The 20,967-nt window shown below is 38.2% G+C and overlaps 1 protein-coding gene across 2 annotated transcripts in view; it reads left to right on the top strand.

Moving 5' to 3' along the window:
* The window catches only part of RORB (RAR related orphan receptor B), a 195,679-nt gene that overhangs the window by 127,461 nt on the left and 47,251 nt on the right, over positions 1–20,967 (top strand). For both annotated transcript variants that reach the window (XM_053656583.1, XM_037140343.2), the window contains exons 2-3: positions 6,136–6,221; positions 10,844–10,985. In XM_053656583.1, coding sequence (XP_053512558.1) covers positions 6,136–6,221; positions 10,844–10,985 — 228 coding nt within the window. The remainder of the gene's footprint in view (positions 1–6,135; positions 6,222–10,843; positions 10,986–20,967) is intronic.

The following is a 20,967-nucleotide window of genomic DNA, read 5'->3' as shown; positions in this document are numbered from 1 at the left end:
GTCTTCCGGTGAAAAAAGGAAATACTATAGGCAGTGACTTTAACTTGGATTTGCTACGAATAACAGATGAGATACAATTTGGGAAGAAGAGTTGCAACTTGGATTACTGAGACCATCTACAAAAGGATTATAAACCAAATGGCCAAATGTATTGGAAGTTTTTACATGTGGAAATTGCGCCTTACTCAGACATTAAGAGTATTTCCTTCACTGTCCACTTGTAGTATAACTGTAAGATTCTGAGAGACAGAAACTAAGAGACGTACCCAGTGTCCTGGAGTGGGAGTTACTGTGGACTGGGTGGATGCCTCTCATTTTCCTTGAGGAAAGAAAGAAGAAGGAAGTATAAAACAAAAGATGCCGCAAGTACGGCCCCAAAGCAAAAGTCAGGAAACAGAGAAAGAATTACTGGTCACCCCTTAGTATTTTCAGATTCTAGCCATGTCCCCAGGTTTTATTTCTTTACAGATGGTTTACATGCTATGGAGAATTCCTACTCAATAACTTGATTCATTGAAAACTCAATGGAGCTTTATCATATCATACCAGAATCGCGTGGGAGCCTATTCCGAAGTATATATCCACTCCAATCTCAAGATCCTGATTTTTTCTCCTCACCCCATATATGAAAAGCCAGTATTGCTTAAGGCCTATTTTATAAAAGGGAGTATAAGTCTCTTGGTTGTACTTACACTCATACACACACACACACAAAAAAAAAAAAAACAGGAAAGAAAAACAATTTTAGGACCACTGCCTTAAAGAGATATAAAAATTCTCTTTTGGGCTCCATGGAAAACATTTTTTAAAAAACAATTACCTGGACCCTGTCCTCAGTGGACTTAAAATGCCCAGAATATAAAAATTGTCAGGTTGAGTTGTAAGAGATGGGATGGTAGGAACTGAGAGTCACAAGAGCACCCGCAGTAAAAATGTACCAAACAAAAAGTACATGAACATCCCAGTATTACTACCATTCTTGATGGTTCCTTTTAAAAATTAAGATATTTTAATGGATGAAAGTGATGCACTTCCTAGTTAACTCATTTGTCTAGATTAGTTCATCTAACTTAACACCTGCCTTTACAAGCAGGTGACTGACTCTAAGGCAGAAGAACAAAAGATATGTATGAGGTCTGTTCAGAAAGTATCCAGTCGTGTAATATGGAAAATAGAGAAATTAGCTGAAGAGGATACGAGACACAAGAAACATTGTATCTAGGACAATGATACCTCAGTCCCTCTCAAAGTAGGCACCTTGAGACCTCACACTCTTCTCCCAGTCACCATCAGCTGCCCTGTCGTATTTTCTTGAATCTTACTGATGGTCTGAAATCCCTTCTCTTTCAAAGGTGATTTTAGTTTTGGGAAAAGTCAGAAGTCTCAAGCTACCAAATCTGGGCTGTAGAGGGATTAAGTCACCTGGGTGATTTGATGTTTTGCCAAAAAACTCTGCACAAGATGTGATGCATGAGAACGTGTTGTGGCGAAGCAGCCAATCACCAGTTGCCCCTAGCTGCTGCCTTTTGAATCATCTGAATAGTTTCCATGGAGGAATGTTCAAGCTTAACACAAAATGTGATGCAGATTCACTCAGTCATCTTCAATGTGATGGTCACACAGTATACACATGCTCACTCAACAGCATCTACTGTCCCCACTGACTAGTACAGTGAAGTTGCCATTGTTCACACATGTGCATTCCAGTCCACTCTCCTTGGCTGCCAGCTTACATTGGTGTTGAACAAACCATTCTCGTTATATTAACAATGGTTGGACTTTTTCCGGACAGTCCTCCTACATTTTGATAAGCAGAAAGAATTCAACACATAGTGGCTTTGTGCCATGGGAAGGGCCTGTAAGGAAGGAAAGGCCTTCAGGAGGAGCTGGGAGGAGAGAACTGACATCTCCAAAGAAGAGACAAATTTTGACTGGTCTATAATTGTTAAACAGGATCTGCCTGCCAAAAAATGGAGTATTAAATTAACCGTACTTCATAAATTGTCATCAAAGAATTTTAATTTTGTGACTTTCTTTGACATTATAAGAATATCATTTAAAAGGACTGTATCTGATTGGTTTTATAAATTAAAAAGTTTATCAGTAAATAAAATTTTAACTAAAGTTTTCAAAAAAGATTACCAATAGAAAAAATATATGTGAGAGGAAGATAAAAAAAAATGAAAAAACTGAAAAATCAGGAGCATATCTCAAACCATCTCTCAGAGCATTGCAGCTCCTCATGTTTGTTTCTCAGAGAATGCTATTTTTTAATTAATCCATGAGCCAAGCAAAAGTACAAAAGTTGAACTCCCTCCTTAGTTTCCTTATCACACCATCATTGTAACAGCTGGTGAGGTCCAAGCCACTGAATTCCTCCTAGATGTTCAGTCTGAAATCATGATAGACAGCATGTCTCCAGATCTGTACTTACTGCAAGGCAATTGCACAAGAGAGTATGGCCCATGCAGTGGAAGAGATTTATAAATGGCAAATATACAAGCGATCACATGACCTGTTGTCCTACTCAGTGTCTGAAATACTCTCTCTTGAAGATGTGCTTTATACAATACAGAGCATGAATTAAGAAGTTGTAACTCAGAAGCAGTTCATTTTAAGTAAGAGAAAAGGATTTGTACTTTAAATTATTTAAGTTTATCTTCATCTGTAATAAACCTCAGATGGTGTATTCTGCCATAATAAGTAAAAATGACCATAGGTTTTCCAAACCAGTAATCCCTTCCTGCACACAGCAACACACACAGACCCTGTTAAGCAGTTTCTTTCTCTTTAAAAATACTGTTACAGTGTTTATGGTTCTTCAAGATTGCATGTTGAGCTAGGATTATAAATATGTATAAATATGCAGATCCTCTATTGAATCATTTCTTATCTCCTTTGTATTTCCGAAGTTTATGAGATAACCTTCGTGGCTTTCAAAAACATCTTCTACATCCCAGGGGGCAAATTACCTCTGTTTCATTTCCTTTAGAGTTAGATCATTTTATAATTAAGAACTTATTGAAGCAGATTCTCCTCACTTGTAAGTTACTCCCTGGGGAGTAATTTATGCAAAGAGCCCCTCTGACTTAATATCATATAAGCCTAACAACTGTACAGTGGATACCTGGGATTCTTAGTTTTGTAATCGTTGCAAAGAAGTTACTATTTGAAAGTTTATCACTTGAAAAAATAACCTATAGTTTCATTCATTTCGTATTTTTAAAATAAGATTTTTAATAAAGTAATAATAATATGGTTTCAATTGCTTGTCCAAAAAATTTGAAACACCAGTTAACAACAATGCTGATGACAATGATGAAGACTGACATTTTGTAACTCTATTTACAAGGCACTTCTACAGAAAACATCTCATTTAATCCTCACAAATCTATGAAGTTTGTCAGCTAAGCTTTGTAAACAGAACACAAGATCAGAGATTTTATCTTTGCCATGAAATCAAGGAGAAGAGAACAGAATAGAATAACATCGAATTTCTCATTTTTTTTCACATCACAAAATCTTGAAAACAAATACTAGTTAATGTAATCTAAAAGCTAAAAGAATAGAAGCAAATAGAAATAGTTGGATAAGTATTTTAGCTGACTTTGTCTCTTCTAATTTATTTTTCATTATCTCTATAGCCAGTGCTCCTGGGATAATATAGGAATTCAAACTTATATTCATACTTTATCTTTGTGGGAGGAAGACAAAGGGTTACTAAATAAAGTACCAAGAAACTTAGCTAATTTCTGGCTTTCATCTCTCAAGTCAACTCAAGGGCATTATTAACCACCTCCATCCTCAGTTTTCTCATAGAATATAACACTATATTTTTCACTTAGAAAGATAAACCCACTATGAAATATTTAATTTCAAAAATTTAATGTGCTCCCAAAGCAAAGTGTTATCTTTTTTAATGTATAAAAATATAGAAAATATTTTTATACATTATATACTTTATAGAAAAAATATAGGGTTATGTCTTGCATTCATTTGTTTGTATATTTAAGGGTTACGAAACTGTAGAAAAGCATCCAAGTGGCACCCTGATATACAAAGCATTTTGAAGCATATTTTGCATTTTAAATTGATTGGGAAAAGCAAATCTTTCTAATGCGTATAATTTTAACAACACTTAGAATACTTTCAGAAGCATAGGAATTATAATTCTACAATATAAGTAAAGTTTATCTAATGAATTCATCCATAACCTTGATGCTGGTGACTTAAAATCATCTTTCCAAGGTCTATATACTGGTGCCTATAAGATATCACACCAAAGTACACCCATGCAAAATGGAAATCCCATGCCCCACCGTAATCCACAGAGTGGTTGCCTAACTGACAGCCCCATTATTGTCAAGCCTACTACTTAATCTCTCTCCGATTCAGAAACCATCTTCTTCAATTTCTGCCTCTGCATCCTTTCTAGCATTTATCTTCTCAGCTCTACCTTTGAACTATATTCCTATTTGCCTTTTCCTCTCCATTTACCCTGCTACCAATGTGATCCCCACTTTTATCTCCTAACACCCAGGCTAGGCGTGGCCTTTTAGTTGGTCTTCTACATGTTTCTGGTTAGCCTGCTGAACTCACCTTCGTAAGGTACCCAAAACACCACTTTCATCTCTTCTGCCTGTTTTACTTCCTTGATTCATTATGCCCAGTGGTATCAGCTGAAAATCCTCTGCCTCTCAGTGGCTCCACAATCTGATATCATGTCCTCTATCTGATCATATGGCCCCAGTTCCCATTAGAGCCACATTGATTGTCTCAATGATTACAAACCACATCATTCCAGACCTCCTTCATTCTATACAACTTGCCAAAATGCCCTTTGCCCTTCTCTTCAGCCTAACTAAATTATATGCAATCTTCAAAACCAACCAAGCTGTCTTCATTTCCAGTGAAACTATTTCAGTTCCTACCAAAGTTGTAGTTAGTACTCACATGCTTTATCATTTCTTTCTCTGATTTCTCTATGTATTAATTGTGTGTTAGTAATTAGACTATTGGTATCATTAGTATATCATATTTTATGAAAGCAACATTTATTATTTTAGTGGATATATAGGGTATGCTCAATAAATATTTGACTGATTTATCACTGGTATTTTCACAAGTAAACATTTAGCCACATAATTTACTGGGTTAGCCAAAAAGTTCATTTAGTTTTTCCCATAGAATAAAAGACACATTTTTTATTTATACCAGTAACTTTATTGATTTGAATATTTTGAGTAGGTTGGATATGTCCTATTATTGGATTCTAGTGGGTAGAAACCAGGGGTGCTGCTTAACATCTCCCAATGCATCAGCCAGCCAAGAATTATTTAGCCAAAATAATTTTTGACACATTCAAACCACTTTTGACACATTTGATCAGTCACCACATCTTCTCCAAACACTGCACAAATCTTTTCTTGCATTTCAGTTGTGTTTTTACCTTTCTTGAAATAATAAAGCATAATATGCCAAAAGTGTTGTGTATCTTCTTCCATCTTCAATATTAAAATGGCTGCATGAAAATTCACCAATTTTGATGCCTTTTTTGAAATGCACACTGATATAACAGCTGTCACAATACAATCTAACAAAATTGTTTTCAATGAAGTTAAAGAAAACTAAGCACTACTAGAGCCATCGTACAGAAAAGACAAAATGAGCTTTTTGGTCAACCCAATAAAAAGTCACCACCACCTGCTCCAGTTTTGCTTTTATTTACCTATTTTAAAAATTATTGAAATAAGGCAAAGTGATAACTCTCCATGACAATGCTTGAAATTTAAAATTAAAAAAATGAAGTCTCAGGTCCCAGGGATTTTTGAATCACATTATTTCCAGGTCAAGGTTATGAAGGATAAAATGATGAAGGCAAAATTTATAAAACTTCTGGTCTCTGGCTCTTTTTTTTTTTTTTTTTTGAAAAAGGCAAACAAGATGGACTCCCTTTTAATTAGAAGAGCTTCAGGAGGCCATTTAAATGGGACTGGATGACCTCACACCATACCCATACCCCACCCCAGTGTCTTTAAACACTAAAGTCCTACAGGGACAAGTGGAGAGGGAGGTAGAAGGGTAAAAGAAAGAAGAAAACTCTGTGAGCTCAAAATGCCTGTTTTTCCTTTTCAGCACAAATTGAAGTGATACCATGCAAAATTTGTGGCGATAAGTCCTCCGGGATCCACTACGGAGTCATCACGTGTGAAGGCTGCAAGGTATGGGACTTTGACACAGTACTGCCCCCAGCATCCATGTTTGCCTCAGGCATCCGTGTGCCTCTCGGTGCATGCGGTGACACCTTTTTAAAGAAGGCCTGCTGTAGGATTCTTGCATCTGCTGCTGACATCAGGAATTCTTGCTTGATGGCCGGGTGGGTTGATTTTCCATGCCTTGGCCTTTCACCTTTTTGCTATAGTCTAACTAAATGGTCTGCAGATGCTTGAAAATGGATTGTTATGTAAAAGCTTGAATTATTCACATTTACAGAGATATAAGTGCTGACTCTTGCCTTTTTAGCAGTATTGTCTCCAGTAAACTCTAGGCATTTATTCCTATATGTAGGAACTATAGGTTAAATTCCCCAGCTGGTGTGGCTCAGTGGATGGAATGCAGGCCTGTGAACCAAAGAGTCAAAGGTTCACAGGTTGGATTCCCAGTCAGGGTACATGCCTGGATTGCAAGCCAGGTCCCCAATAAAGATCACATGAGATGCAATCCCACCTTAATGTTTCTCTCCCTCTTTTTCTCCTCCCTTCTCCTCGGTCTATAAATAAATAAATAAGTAAATAAATATTTTTTAATAATAAAGATTGTAATCTAATCGGCCTATATTTATTTATCTGCTTGAGCAAAAAGGCAAAGTAACAGCTGTAATATGCACATGACCATCCTTTATGCTCACATTCCAGAAAAATTAAGAAAAAAAAAACTGAAAGCATAACATGTTAGAAATAGACCAGATAATCTGTAAATTAATTGAAAAACACCTGCCCAAGCTGCTCATTTTTCAATGAGATCCTGAGGCATAAACAAGATTATGTTATTTGGCCAATGTCACGGAGCTAGTGAGAGGACATGGCCAACATACCGGCTTTTTCATTCTGGGTTCATTGTTCCCTCCAGGACGGAGCCAGTCAGTCCTTCCAAAGCAAATGAATGCCTATGGGCAAGTTGCTTTTAAAGTACAAAGCTGAGATAGATGATAGGTAGGTAGATAGATAGATAGATAGATAGATAGATAGATAGATAGATAGATAGATAGGAAGGAAAAAGTTAAAAGGATAGTAATTAACATAGACCTAATCTAAAATCAGAGAAATTTAAAACTTAACAGTAAATTTGTTAAGTTAATCTTTAGAAGGAAAAAAGTGCAAGTGACTAAGTATCAACAGGCAAATAAAAACAGTTCTACAATTAATTTTAAAAGGCACTGTGTAACCAGAGTAAATACAATGCAGCTGTGGTCTGGTAGGGAAAAGAGATGTGCTGGCAAAGTTGCTGGTAAAAGCAGTTATATTTGTGATCAAAAATGCAAGAGGTTAAATCATTAATTTAAGGTTAGTAAACTGAAAGAGATATAGCACAATCATAGATTCTGAGAACCAACCTTGATCTTAAGACTTCAGTAGTGCTATGTGAAAAAATTGGCAGTCTTATCCCAGTCTTCAAACAGCATGATTCCTAGAACTAAAACTGGAGGGAAGAAAAGAAAAAGAAATGAATGAAAATAACATTGGAGAAGGGTGCAGTGAGGGGAGAATTCCATTATTAACATGCTAACCCATCAATATACTGACCTGCTTCAGAAGTGATTTGCAATAATCCGTATTTGAACATCATGAAATGTGCCTTTCACTCTGTTTGTCTGCAGACCCACAGGTAAGAATTGCATGTTATCCACCTCAATATAATTTATTCAACATGTCAAAAGAAACAATAAAGCAAAATTACAAATCAGAAATTTTTCACCCTCCCAGAATACGTTATTACTGCTGGGCAAGTAATTTTCTTTGTAAACAATAATAATTTTAGAATCAGAACTCTCTTCAGTGAAAGCATTTCCACCACTGGGTTGGTTTATTAAGCAATTTTAAGAGCTCTGGTCTGGTTTACAAAGGATCCAAAAACACACACCCATATAATCTAATTGCTTTTTAGACTAATATCAAAGTGGAGATGTATTTTCTTTTACTGCATAAGCTCTATTGGAAAATATCTGATTTCAAAAGATGAGGATATGTTCATGTTAAGGAGCAAAGCATTTAAAACAGTAATTTCCAAAAGATGTAACTACTGAAAAAATACATTCCAACAGGTCAATAGCCAGGGACAAGGGCTTTGGCTCCTGTCATCTTTCTATTTAAAGGAGGAACCCACAGCCAAAGAAATTACACTGTTATTCTGAGGCATACTCTGAGATTTTAGTCAAAATGACATTGTATTCCACACTTTTTTGAATTTCATGGAAAAACCCACATTTGTAAATATGCTACATTTTCCTCCCAAGAGTAAGCTCAGGAAATTCTGTTTAGAGTAAGATGTCAATTTCAGCACATTTTGTATCCAGCTCTGAATTTTCGTCCTGCGGTTTTCCAGTCAGCATCAACGACCTGTTTTAAATAACATCAGTTCAGCTGGTGCATTTGCTCAAATTTCTAGTCATTCAATAAAATCTGAAACAATTTCTTTTATGTGCCAAATACCTCATATGCAATAATGAGCAATAGATAAGCAAGTAATGCCTCATAATTAATGTCAAATTGGCCTTAAATTAGGGCTGTAGCTATGACTTCAGAAAAGTCTTTTCTGTCAGTTCTTGTGTTAAGTAAGTGACACTAGAGTATTCAAAGACTAAAAATTACCCACTTCTTTCCTAAAATGTAAATTCCTGATTATCTTTAATCAGTACGAATGGACTGAGGTTATGCTTTCTGACAGCTTTTGTGGTATGTGAAATATATCATTTCGATCCCTGGGGGCTTGGTTGGAAGTAATCTCTATTTTAAGGGGCTCCATGAATTCATTAGACCTGGACAACCAAATATCACATTCTACCATCACTGGTCCATTACATAAATAATACACATGTATTTATGGAGATGAAACTAATGTTTGTTGTTGAGTGGCTTGGGGCTTACAACAATAAACCAGTTGGAGCTCTTTGTCTTTAAGAAGACACTTGGCTACATATCCATTTCTGAGCTTCTGCACAAGGTCAGCCGAGCTCTCTTCACATTACCAAGCTGAACCATATGGGAATTTGAAACAAAGGAAAAGTACTAATCTTAGTCCTGTCTTTATTTAAACTCCTGGGAGTTTTTGTGTTAGTGTTGATTTTTAACATATCCTGTTAAAATATTACTTATCCAGATTACCAAGTCTCTTGGCAACCCTAAAATTTTATGTCCAAGGTGATTGCCTCTCTAGCCTCACCTTAGTCTCAGCCCCACTTTATCTATCTCTTATTGATAGTTGAGGAAACACAGAAGCTATTTAAAGGAAGTCTAGTGACCTATTCCAGGCCTCTCAACAAGATTCATATTGGGCTTAACACCTAGAAATTTTCTAGTCTTCCTCAGGCAAAAGATGTTACTGTAGCTTATCTTTTCCTAAAATTTATCTCGGTAAATCTGTAGACTACCACTTTGCTCATAGCACTTTGCTCTTTTGCTGTATCACGATTCAAGAGTAAAGAATGATTAGGGGCCTTCATGTATGTGGCTCAGTTGGTTGGAGCGACGTCCCACACACCAAAAGGTTGCAGTTTCAATTCCTGGTCAGGGCACATACCTAAGTTGTGGGTTTGACCCCTGGTCAGGCACTTACGGTAGGCAACCAATGGATGTTTCTCTCTCACATTGATGATTTTCTCTCTTTCTCTCTCTCTCTCTCTCTCAAGTCAACAGCAACATTTTTAAATTTTTTTAAATAAAAATAAATAAAAGAATAATTAAGGAAACATTAAATGGGTGAGTGATATACATTCATATCTCTGGAGAAAATGTTTATTTCCCCAGCAGGGTTTTCTGTAAGATAATTAAGTCAAAGGGTATCCAAAGATTAAAAACATAATAAATTCAGCTGCAGCTTTATTAAGAAGGGAAGTAAATGGTCTATGGAAGTTCATTTTGTACTGAAACGACCCAAACTTATTTATAAGAAAACCTCCTGCATCACCATAGCCTGAGGCCAAGCATAAAGCAGTAATTCAGCTTTCACTTACTGCTTATTTTTTATTGAACAGTTTATATACCATATTCTCTTATTCAAACATGAGATGATTATAAGGTACATCAGTGGTTCAAAAACCAAATTCCCAGATGTATTCTGTCCAAATTCAAAAATTTTCAAATCAGCAAAAATGCATCTTAAAAACTAAAATAGCAGCACATACTGAGCCCAAACTCTTCCGTACTACCATTGCGACCAATAGCCCGAGTCCCTCAACCCACAGCACTTGACATCAGCCTGTGTTATAGTTCCCATCAAGTTTTGTCATATTTAGCTTACAGTGACAATTCTTTCTGCCACTCCCTTCTCACTGTTGTTTGGGGCAGGAACTCTGTTCTACTTTTCTTCACATAGAACAGCATAGCTTGCAAACATCATTAATAGACATTGAATGAATGAATGAATGAATAATACCATCATATCTCTGTACATAGTGTATTTTTCCTAGTAGAAATATCTGTAAGCTGTCCCAGGGGAGATAGCCAAGGAATTTTAAAAACTAAATTCAGTTACATTCACTACAGAAAATATAGCAGACGTATATGTTAATGGTCTCTGTTTCCATCCTTATAAATCTATTTTTCTCCCATTCTTTTTTTCCCTCTAGGGATTCTTTAGGAGGAGCCAGCAGAACAATGCCTCTTACTCCTGCCCAAGGCAGAGAAACTGTTTAATTGACAGAACCAACAGAAACCGTTGCCAACACTGCCGACTGCAGAAGTGTCTTGCCCTAGGAATGTCAAGAGATGGTAAGGCATTGCCTTCCTACTTCTTACATAAAGGTTTCCTACTTCTTACATAAAGGATGCTTTGTTGGAGTCTATTTAAGCTGCTGGAAGAATTCTAGACAAAGGGAATTGGAGATAAGAAGAGAAAAAGCATGTGCTTGTAGTGCATTACAAGGAAAAGTAAGAACATATAAAATATAGTATCACTTATGAAATGCAAAGAAAAGGCTTTACTGTAGCTTGTGGAGCAACCTGTGCTAACTAGGTTAGGTGAGAGTCACATAGGCCTAGACTGAGAGATGACCAGCTGTCCAGATTTGCCTGCAGATGAAGGTTTGGCTTCCTGGGACATGAGATTTTCAGAGCTAAAACTGGAAAGCCCTAGGGAACTGGAACCATTTGTTTGCTTCGGTAAGTCAGACTCCACAAGTTGCTCAGTATGTAGAGTTGCTAAGGATGAGAATGTGTTTCTATAGGAAGCCCAGAAGCTCCACTTGCTGGTAACAGCTATTCAGATAAGGATATAGACTCTTCTGAGTGATGCCAAAGATCCCAAACATGACTGCAGCAGTCCAAGTCTTAGAAGGGCTGTGTAGGCAGTGTCCTTCTCAGAGTATGACTCAAGTGTGCACCTATCTTCACACCCAAATGGGTGGCTGGACTCAACAAAGAACTTCTTAGATTAATAAAAGAGGGAAAATAAAAAACAGAGATTTTCAAACAGCTTTTCTTCCATTTTTAAGCATTCATCTAAACTACTTATTTCCCCACTGCCATTGGCCACAGCACTCCTGTATCAGATTGTGATCAGCCCCAAGTCTTGGGGCCATTTCTGTCCTATTCCTACTGTATCCTCGGGGTCTGGTTAAAAGCAGGCACTTAAATGTTTGTTTAATGAACCATAGCATTCCCTTTTTCCTAGTGCCTGAGACACAGACAGTGCCCCTGATACTTGTCCTTTTTATATGAAGCACTGTGGTCACACTGCCTCTACTGAAGTTCAATGCAGTGTGGACCCACCGCCATCAAAAAAGAGAAAATAAATGCTTCCAGATTTTTTAAAGATTGGATAATTTGCATGTACTCTATCTTAGTATAGAGGTATTTTATGAGTTATTAAATTAAACATGGACCTTTTAGTCATTTGCATAAATTCACCTCCACATACATCTTGATATCTAGGCACATAAACTACTTACTTCTTGGTTTGCATTCTCCAAATAGTTATATCTTGAATCTTGGTTTATCTTTTCTCTAATTCTCAACCCATCTAAACCCGTCTTGCATGAAAGTACATCTGTGAGATAAATCTGGAAAAAAAAAAAGAAGAGGAATATGACCTTGAGCCCTTTAGTTTACAGGTAGTTTCCAAAGATGCAAAGGTGTCAGTTTTCAAAATTTTTCTAAGTGATAAATTTTTCACCTAAGTGATATTTTATTTGTTTTTCTAGACTTGTTAACCACATAAATTTACTACGAGGGTAAACTTATAGCACTGTGTACTTCCACATAATTAAAGTGAAGAATTGGAAAATGGAGTTAAGATTTATTTAGTAATATTTTAGGAAATTTGAGTTAATAATTTTGTACTTTGTTTCTACAATATAAGAGGCAACATATTAATTGGCAGTACCTGAAAAGCCACATTAATAATTGTTCAAAAAGAATAAGCCAATGGGTACTTGTATTTATCACTTCTTCCTACAATAAAAGGAAATATTTCTTTTGGGAGTGCAGCTTTTGCAGGTCTCTGCTGGTGAACAGAATCATGAGCAAGGGATGGGCATTTGGTCCCAGGCAGAATCAGTGACATCAGCCCACAAAAGAATATTGTCTGAATCCTGAGACATAAAAGAAATGTGTTGAGGGAGGGGAGGGCACTCAACAGATAGAGCCACAATCTGTTTTCAAGGGGGAAGAAATTTACTGCAGCATATAAATCTCTATGCAAGTAAAAGCAATACACTGTCTGAGGATGCTGGGGATTAAGGATATGGTCCATCTTAATATTCAGTTCAGAGACCATCCTGAGATTGCCAGGAATAACCTCCAAAATGCCTCCTAAGCATGTCTTATGTCAAACTAATAGTAAGAAGTGCTCAAGAATGGGTGTGGTGGTTGGGAATGGGGAGAAGGGGCTCCAGCAGAAGGGGAAATAAAGATTCTCTTTAAGGGAAAACAAATTCTTCTTTACTATGTTATATACTGGAAGTTTGGTCTGAACCTTGATTATAAAGGATAATTTATACCAAATAAATCATACTAACACCAGGGAAGTTAAATAAGTTTTTATCTCCTATTAATAAGTAATGCCTCATGTGTGGTATTAACGAACTGGAAAGCCCTAAAATGATCATTGATTAGCTATGTCTAGAAAGGATGCAAGAAAGAGATGGTGTTTCTCCTGCCACTAATTTATTATAACTGCCTCTACTAATTAAACAAATATTTTCGAAGTGTTTTAGCAGTAGTGCCAGTAGCCAGGGTAAACTGTTCTCACACATAACTTCTTTGTGCATACATTACACCCACTTTCCCTCAGCCATAAGTAGCATGTTCATTTTGATATTTGCATTTTCTTTCTGTCAGTTATGCCTGGCTCTAAGAATGCTTACTCCACCACACCTGGTTACTAAAATAACATGGTACCAGTAGATTGTTAGATTTAACTGTTGAAATCACCAGCCCTTCATTCTCTCCTGACTGCCACTTCTATGGTGGTTTATTAGCCATGGCAAATATAGGAACAGATGACAAGCTTGGCAATAACAAATTTGTTCAAACTTGGCTTAGGCAAAGACTTATAGGTCAAATCTACTGGTAATACATATGTATGTATTTATATGTATAATAAGGTGAAGGTATGTATGTGTAAGTGTGTGTGAATTAACACCATGTATATACCCACTGCATCTTCTCCACTATCTGACTTCTTTTTCCTTTTAACTAGATTCTTCAAGAATGTTAGTTGCTGGAATCTTCCATATTGTTGTAAACTGTTTCCAATTGTACAACAAAAAAAAGAAAGAAAGATGTTTAGCATCAGTAGGAAGATATTGGGCTCCAAAAAAAAGTATAGCACTTACCTTTCAGTAGTCAAGTGTGTGTCCCATTAGTGACGTGCTGTTCCGGCCTGCGGAGCAATCAACTGGGGCTCGACCACCTACCTAGAACAAATGAGTTGGGGGGACAAGAGGCGCGAAGAATGGCAGCAAGACAAAAGATTCTGATCAAGCTGCAAACTTTATTTTTCCGAACTGGGTATATATATATAGGGGGGGGGAGAGATTAGGTTGCTTGCTATTGGCTAGCTTGAGACAAAGAAGGGCCCGCTTATTGATTACTTGGGTGCAACTGGTACTCGTGGACACCTCATGTGCCTGTAGCTGATTGGCTTGTGGAGCGCATGCACACCTCATGTACCTGTAGCCGATTGGCTTGTGGAGCGCACAGGTTCCTGTAATCAATGCAATGTTTTTAGCTAGAAGCCAGGTGTAAGGTTCCCAACAACGTGCCTCTGTGAAAAAATAGAAGCTGTCCTGCAAGGACAGGTGTCACAGATTCGTCTGCTCATTCAGGATGTCATTATTCAGTATGGTTTTCACATGTCATTATTTAAACCTACAAGGTTAATTAAAATTAAATAAAGTTTAAAATCCAGTTTTTAAGTCACACTAGTTATATTTCAAGTGCTCAATAGCCCTTGTGGCTTGTGGCTGTCTTACTGGGCAGCACAAAGGACATTCTATCATCACAGTTTCTGTTGGGAGACACTTGAGGAGGAGGATTAGGTAAAATATATTTAGATTATGAATATGGTTGAATAGATTGGACCAGATTTTTTTTCTACAAAGCTTAGAGCACTATTTCATAAAAAGGCACATCCCTGAAATTTAAGAGTTAAATTAAGACCAGTTTCCTCGGTGAGCAGCAAGATGAAAACATGGAGAAATTTACAACCAAAATTAGTAAGAGAAAATAATTTCCAAAATAGCTATAGAAAGTCATACATGATAGTTTTGCAATTGGGTTATCTTAAAACCAGAAACAGGACTTCTGCCAAGATGGAGGCATAGGTGGACACACTATACCTTCTCGCACAACCAAGTTTAAAAACAACAAAGTTTTAGCAACAAAAATGCAGCCAAACCACAGAAAATTGAACTATATGGAAGTCTGACAACAACAAACCCTTCAGCCAAACTGGTAAAAGGAGAAGAGCCAGCAGCAGAGCGGGGTTTGACAGGAAAGATCCACCTGACTGACCTGGGCGCACCAGCAGCCATGGGCAGATCCCAGGTGTGGAGTAGGGGGCGGACCCACTGAGGGCTGACCATGGTCACACATTCGCAAGCAGATAAACCAATGAAGGAGCTAGCAGTGAGACACCGCGCAGACCCCAGAGGCAGGAAGCAGCAGAGGGGACTGCCATTGTCCCTCTCTGACCCCGCCCCCACATACTGCATCACAAACCAGCGACCCGGGTGGCCCTGCCCTAGTGAACACCTAAGGCTCCACTCCTCATACATAACAGGCACAAACAGATCAAAACATGGCTCAAGAACAACTCGGAGCCCCAGAGCCAATAAATCTAAGTGACAAAGAAATAGCCAAACTTTCAGATGCACAGTTCAAAACACTGGTGATCAGGATGCTCACAGAACTGGTTGATTTTAGTCACAAATTAGAGGAATATATGAAGGCTAAACTAATTGAAATGAAGGGAAATGCACAGGAAACCAATAGTAATGGAAAGGAAACTGGGACTCACATCAAAGGAGTGGGCCAGAAGGACGAAAACAATGACCAAACAGAAAAGAATGAAGAAACAAGAATTCAAAAAAATGAGGAGAGGCTTAGGAACCTTCAGGATATCTTTAAACATCCCAACATCCAAATTATAGGGGTACCAGAAGGGGAAGAGGAACAGCCAGCAGTGGAAAACTTATTTGAATAAATAATAAAAGAGAACTTCCCAATCTGGAAAAGGAAATAGACTTCCAGGAAATCCAGGAAGCTCAGAGAGTCCCAAAGAAGTTGGACCCAAGAAGGAACACACCAAGGCACATCATAATTACATTAGCCAAGATTAAAATGAAGGAGAGAATCCTAGAAGCAGCAAGAGATAAGGGAACAGTCACCTACAGAGGAGTTCCCATCAGACTGTCAGTGGATTTCTCAAAAGAGACCTTACAGGCAAGAAGGGGCTGGAAAGAAGTATTCCAAGTCATGAAATCCAAAGACCTATAACCAGGGCTGCTCTATCCAGCCAAACTTTCATTTAGAATGGAAGGACAAGTAAAGTGCTTCTCAGATAAGATCAAATTCAAGGAGTTTACCATCATCAAGCCCTTATTATATGAAATGTTAAAGGGACTTATCTAAGAAAAAGAAGATAAAAAACATGAACAGTGAAAGGACAGCAAACTCACAGTTATTAACAACCACACCTGAAACAAAAGCAAACTAAGAGGACAGCTAGATCAAAAGCAGAACCATAGAAATGAAGATCACATGGAGGGTTAGCAACAAGGGAGTGGGAGAAGGAGAAGGGGGGAGAAGGTACAGAAAATAAGTAGCATAGATGGTAGGTAGAAAATAGATAGGGGGGAGGGCAAGAATAGTATGGGAAATATAGAATCTAAAGAACTTGAGACACGTAGTCATAAACTAAAGGGGGTGGGGGAGGGGTGTGCAGGGTGGAGGGAAATTAAGGGGGGAATATAACAACTGTAATGGCATAATCAATAAAATATATTTTTTAAAAATTAAAAATAAATAAATAAATGGAACCAAAAACAGGTGTCTAATTGTCATATGGTGGTAAGTAGAAGTCTTCGAGGAAGCAGTGACTTTGTTTCATAATGTTATCCCAAAGACTTTCATCTCGTTTAGAATCCCACAATCCAAATAAATATGAAAAGATTTTCAGTATTTTGTGTAAAACTCTTCTTTACTAGTGTGGGGTCAAAATGAGGGTTAAGAGCTTATCATGAGCAGATACTGTCATCAATGAATGTTTATAAAGCACTTTCAATGTGCACAGTGTTGTGTTAGTTTCTTTGAGAGCGTGCAGTTTAACAAGAGGCTGCCTCTGTGCTCAAGTGAATCTCATTAACAGCATAATTCAAGTTTGAGAGGGGCAAACACTTAAAATATGTGCCATTCTGATTAATGGTTAGTGGTAAGAAGAATGCTAATATTTGAAAATATAATAATAATACAGCCTTTGTTGAAATAAGCCTACAAGTACAACAAATATATGTACCTAGTATTTACAAATAGTGACAAGGAATTATTTATATGTTAGGAATGTTATAACTTTCAATAAACCTACTGAAGGTTTGTTTTTGCCATGTACTATAATTTTCCGCCAAATACATCACCATGTTTATTAGAGGAGGAGGCATAAAGCTGAAACACTGGCTCGTTGGTATTCCTGAAATAAAGGGAAAATTCATTTAAAAATAGTATTATAGTCACTGTCAATGGAGTCTGTGATTTAGAATGAAGGCCGATAACTCCACAAGATAGTGGGACTTTCAGTTATTTCTCTGAAAATATTTCGGCATGCTCAGTGACCTGATAAGTTAATTTCTTGGAAAACACAAAATTATTCACCACTGAGTCTTCAGATGTTCACTAGGGCACAGGTCTTGACAGCATACTTATTGGACATCGTTAGCTTTGATTTTGAGATCTATGGTTAACAGCATAATTGTGAACTTGAAATTGTTAAATACAGGTTTCTGAATGGGCTCATTGATTCATCTGCCATCAGCTACAGGTCAGTCTGTGCCTCTATTGATTACAAATGACCTTGTCTAAGAAGACTGAGGTGGCTTGGCTCTACTTCACATATTTCATCCTCCAGCAAACTAGGTCAGGCTTGGCCTTTTCATGGTGAGACGCTCCATCACACAGGCACTTTGCAAGCCTCTGTGTGTGTCAGGTGTATCAGTGTCCCATACATCATTGGCTCAGAGCAGGCCATATTGTTACCGAACAAGAGGTCTGAGGGAGGGGCAATACAATATTCGGCCCACCTAGGGATGCTGAAAACTGCTATACAACAGGGGCCCCTCCCAAAAACAAAATACTAATATCTACTGGGCTCTTCTGTCCGCCGCCAGTTGGAAAGACATCTCTCAATGCCAGAGATTTGTGAAAAGGAAACAAAATGTTTATTTAATGCTATTCAGGCCTAACACCACTACTTAAATAGCAAAGTCCTTTAGGGTATACACCTACACCCACACAGCTCTCCCTTCTCCCACTGTCCCAACTCCGAGTACCGTAAATCAGGAAAAGAGCACACGTCTGTATTTCAGGCCACTGGCACTGTCAGCTGTGTCACTGTGCAGGATCTCGAGTTAATCCAAAGTACTGTGGTACCCTCTCATGGTCCACTGGCAAGAGTCCTTTGTACCCAGTTCCAGTCAAAATCTCTCTTGCTTTTCAGGCCACTCAGCCAAAGGGAGCACCCCAAAGCCATGTGGGCCTCTTCTACCAAAGCTGCAGGTGTTCGCACTCCACCAAAAGCATGTGGCTTTCTTCTTCACCTGGCTGCAGGGATCTCCATTCTGGCAAAGCTGTGTGGTTTTCCCTTTCACTTGGGCAGTTATCGCCTCATGTCCTGGAGCCCATCTTTTCCAAGCTCTCACATAGGCCTTCTCACTCAGGAGTGCAGCCCCTAGTTTCATCCTGAGTCCCAGCTACTCCCTTCTCCCTGGCTCCAAACTTGGCCACTGCTATTTAACATATCTATGAAACCAGTTAAAGGTTATAGATATGTTAAATAATCATTCCAGAGGTTAGCTGCAAAACTGTTGCTATGCAAAATAGCTCTCAATGGCCCTGGCTCTATTCATCCCTTCCCCCTGGGGGGGGGGGGGTGGTTAGGACATCCTATATGTCTCTCCAATATTCCTATACACTTTGAATTCTGGACACCATTCCAAATCTTTTTTTTGCCCCCCCCCTTGACTGCACCCTGTATCAATATGACCCTGAATCAAGAAGTGGGGTGAGAATGCCCACACAGATGATAGGGCACTGCAAATTTACATGGGGGAGAACATGAGAATAGGTAAGAGAAATCAGGGCCATTAATAAAATCAACCCACCACTATGTGGATTTCACCTAAATACTGTGTATAGAAATCGGAAACAAGGGTTGAGTGGAAAGAAATTTTTAAAAAGCATTGCATTTCTATCCTGATGTTAGAAGACTTTCTCATTACCAATTTTTCTCTCTGTATAAATTTTAAACTAACAAATGCAAAACTATTCTATTAAAGTAAGTCAAAAAGTAGATATACTCAAGCTGAAACAAAAATCTTTTTTTAATTACTTTACTGTTGTTCAGTTACAGTTGTCTGCATTTTCTCCCCACCCTTCCTCCCCGCCCCCTCCAAACCCAGCTTTCTCCCTTTCTTCCACCCTCCCCCTTGGTTTTGTCCGTGTGTCCTTTATAGTAGTTCCTGAAAACCCTTCTCTTCACTGTCTTCCCCCCTCCTCCCCTCTGGCTATTTTTAGATTGTTCTTAATTTCAATGAGAAACAAAAATCTTAATCTGGCTGTGGCTGGTGTGGTTCAGTGGATTGACTGCTGGCCTGTGAATCAAAGGGTCACCATTTCAATTTTCAGTCAGGGCACATGCCTAGGTTGTAGACCAGATTCCTAGTTGAGGGCACACGAGAGGTAACCACACATTGATGTTTCTCTCCCTTTCTTTCTCCTTCCCTTCCCCTCTCTGTAAAAATAAAGGAAGAAAATCTTTTTAAAAAAATCTCAATCTCTAGCAACAGATACAAATTTGGTGTTCATCACCAGAGCTGTGTAACAAAAAGCTGTTCTAAGCCAGTATGAATGCAAGAGAGGGTCGGCTAATGAGAAGCATGTCATGTTACTTTCTTGGGGGGGGGGGGGGACATTCTTTCTGAACCCAAATGTACTGTGATTTATTTTTCTTATACAAAATTTTTTTTCTACTGGAGAAGTATACGTAGTAAATTATCTACAAAGATATAATACAAAGGTACAAAGTACGGTTTTGCTAAAAGCTGCTATAGAATTCTGTGAACAAACTACAAATACCACAGCAAATAGTAAGCAGATAAAGTTGTCTTTGAAAGCAGAGTCTAATGAAGACAGTGTCTCTACAAACAAAATTCAACATGATGATCTAAATGATTCAACACCCTGTGGAAAAGACAGTTGGGATGGAAAGAGGAGTTTGGTCTGAATTAACCAGATCAATTGTCTTCATTCAGAAAAACTACTAGATAATTACCACTTTGTTCTCCAACTTAGGCAGCATCAGAAAGCAAGAACATAGGCTTTTAAGAAGAAGGACCAATGAGGCAGAGGAAGAGTTTGGGATGCTCTAAGTGTCCTCATATCCACAATCCAACAGACAGGAAGGGGGGAATGGCTTATCCGATACCTGGAAGCCTATGTGGCTACCCAGAACTTATCACATAGCCACATCCAGCAGGGACAAAGCCTGGGAAATGTGGTCTCCATTTTGAACAGCTGATGCCTAGATAAAATTTCATGGCTCTGTAACCAACGGAAGGAGAAAGTGAATATTGAAGGAACACTGGAGGTAAAATGGCAGCTCTTTCACAGAAGGGACCTCTTCTGTGGGCCTGTCATGCCGGAGAGTTCTTAAGCACTTCACCATTTGGTTATTCTCAGAAGTTATATTCGTCAACTCCAATGACTAAATCAGGGATTAAACCCGTTTCCACACTCCACTTCATTCTTTCTACGTTCTCTGAGCTCCCAATACTAACAGGTGTTAGGGAGAATGTCACAAAAGAAAAAAAACACAGAAACTCAGAGGGGAACCTCCAAGGTTGTCAGAGTTCCCACTATGAGTTCAATGACATAGTGCTTGATGGTTCAGGCACAGTGGCCTCTTGACTCAGGATTTGCACATCCTAAAATGGGATTTGACAGCTTGTGAGAAAAAATGTCCATATCCATAACAGTCTAG

This window comes from Artibeus jamaicensis, unplaced genomic scaffold, assembly GCF_021234435.1.
Source record: "Artibeus jamaicensis isolate MK-2021 breed Jamaican fruit bat unplaced genomic scaffold, CSHL_Jam_final scaffold_1964, whole genome shotgun sequence".
NCBI lineage: Eukaryota > Metazoa > Chordata > Mammalia > Chiroptera > Phyllostomidae > Artibeus > Artibeus jamaicensis.
The sequence above is the reverse complement of the archived record's forward strand: the minus strand, read 5'-3'. Positions and strand labels throughout refer to the sequence as shown.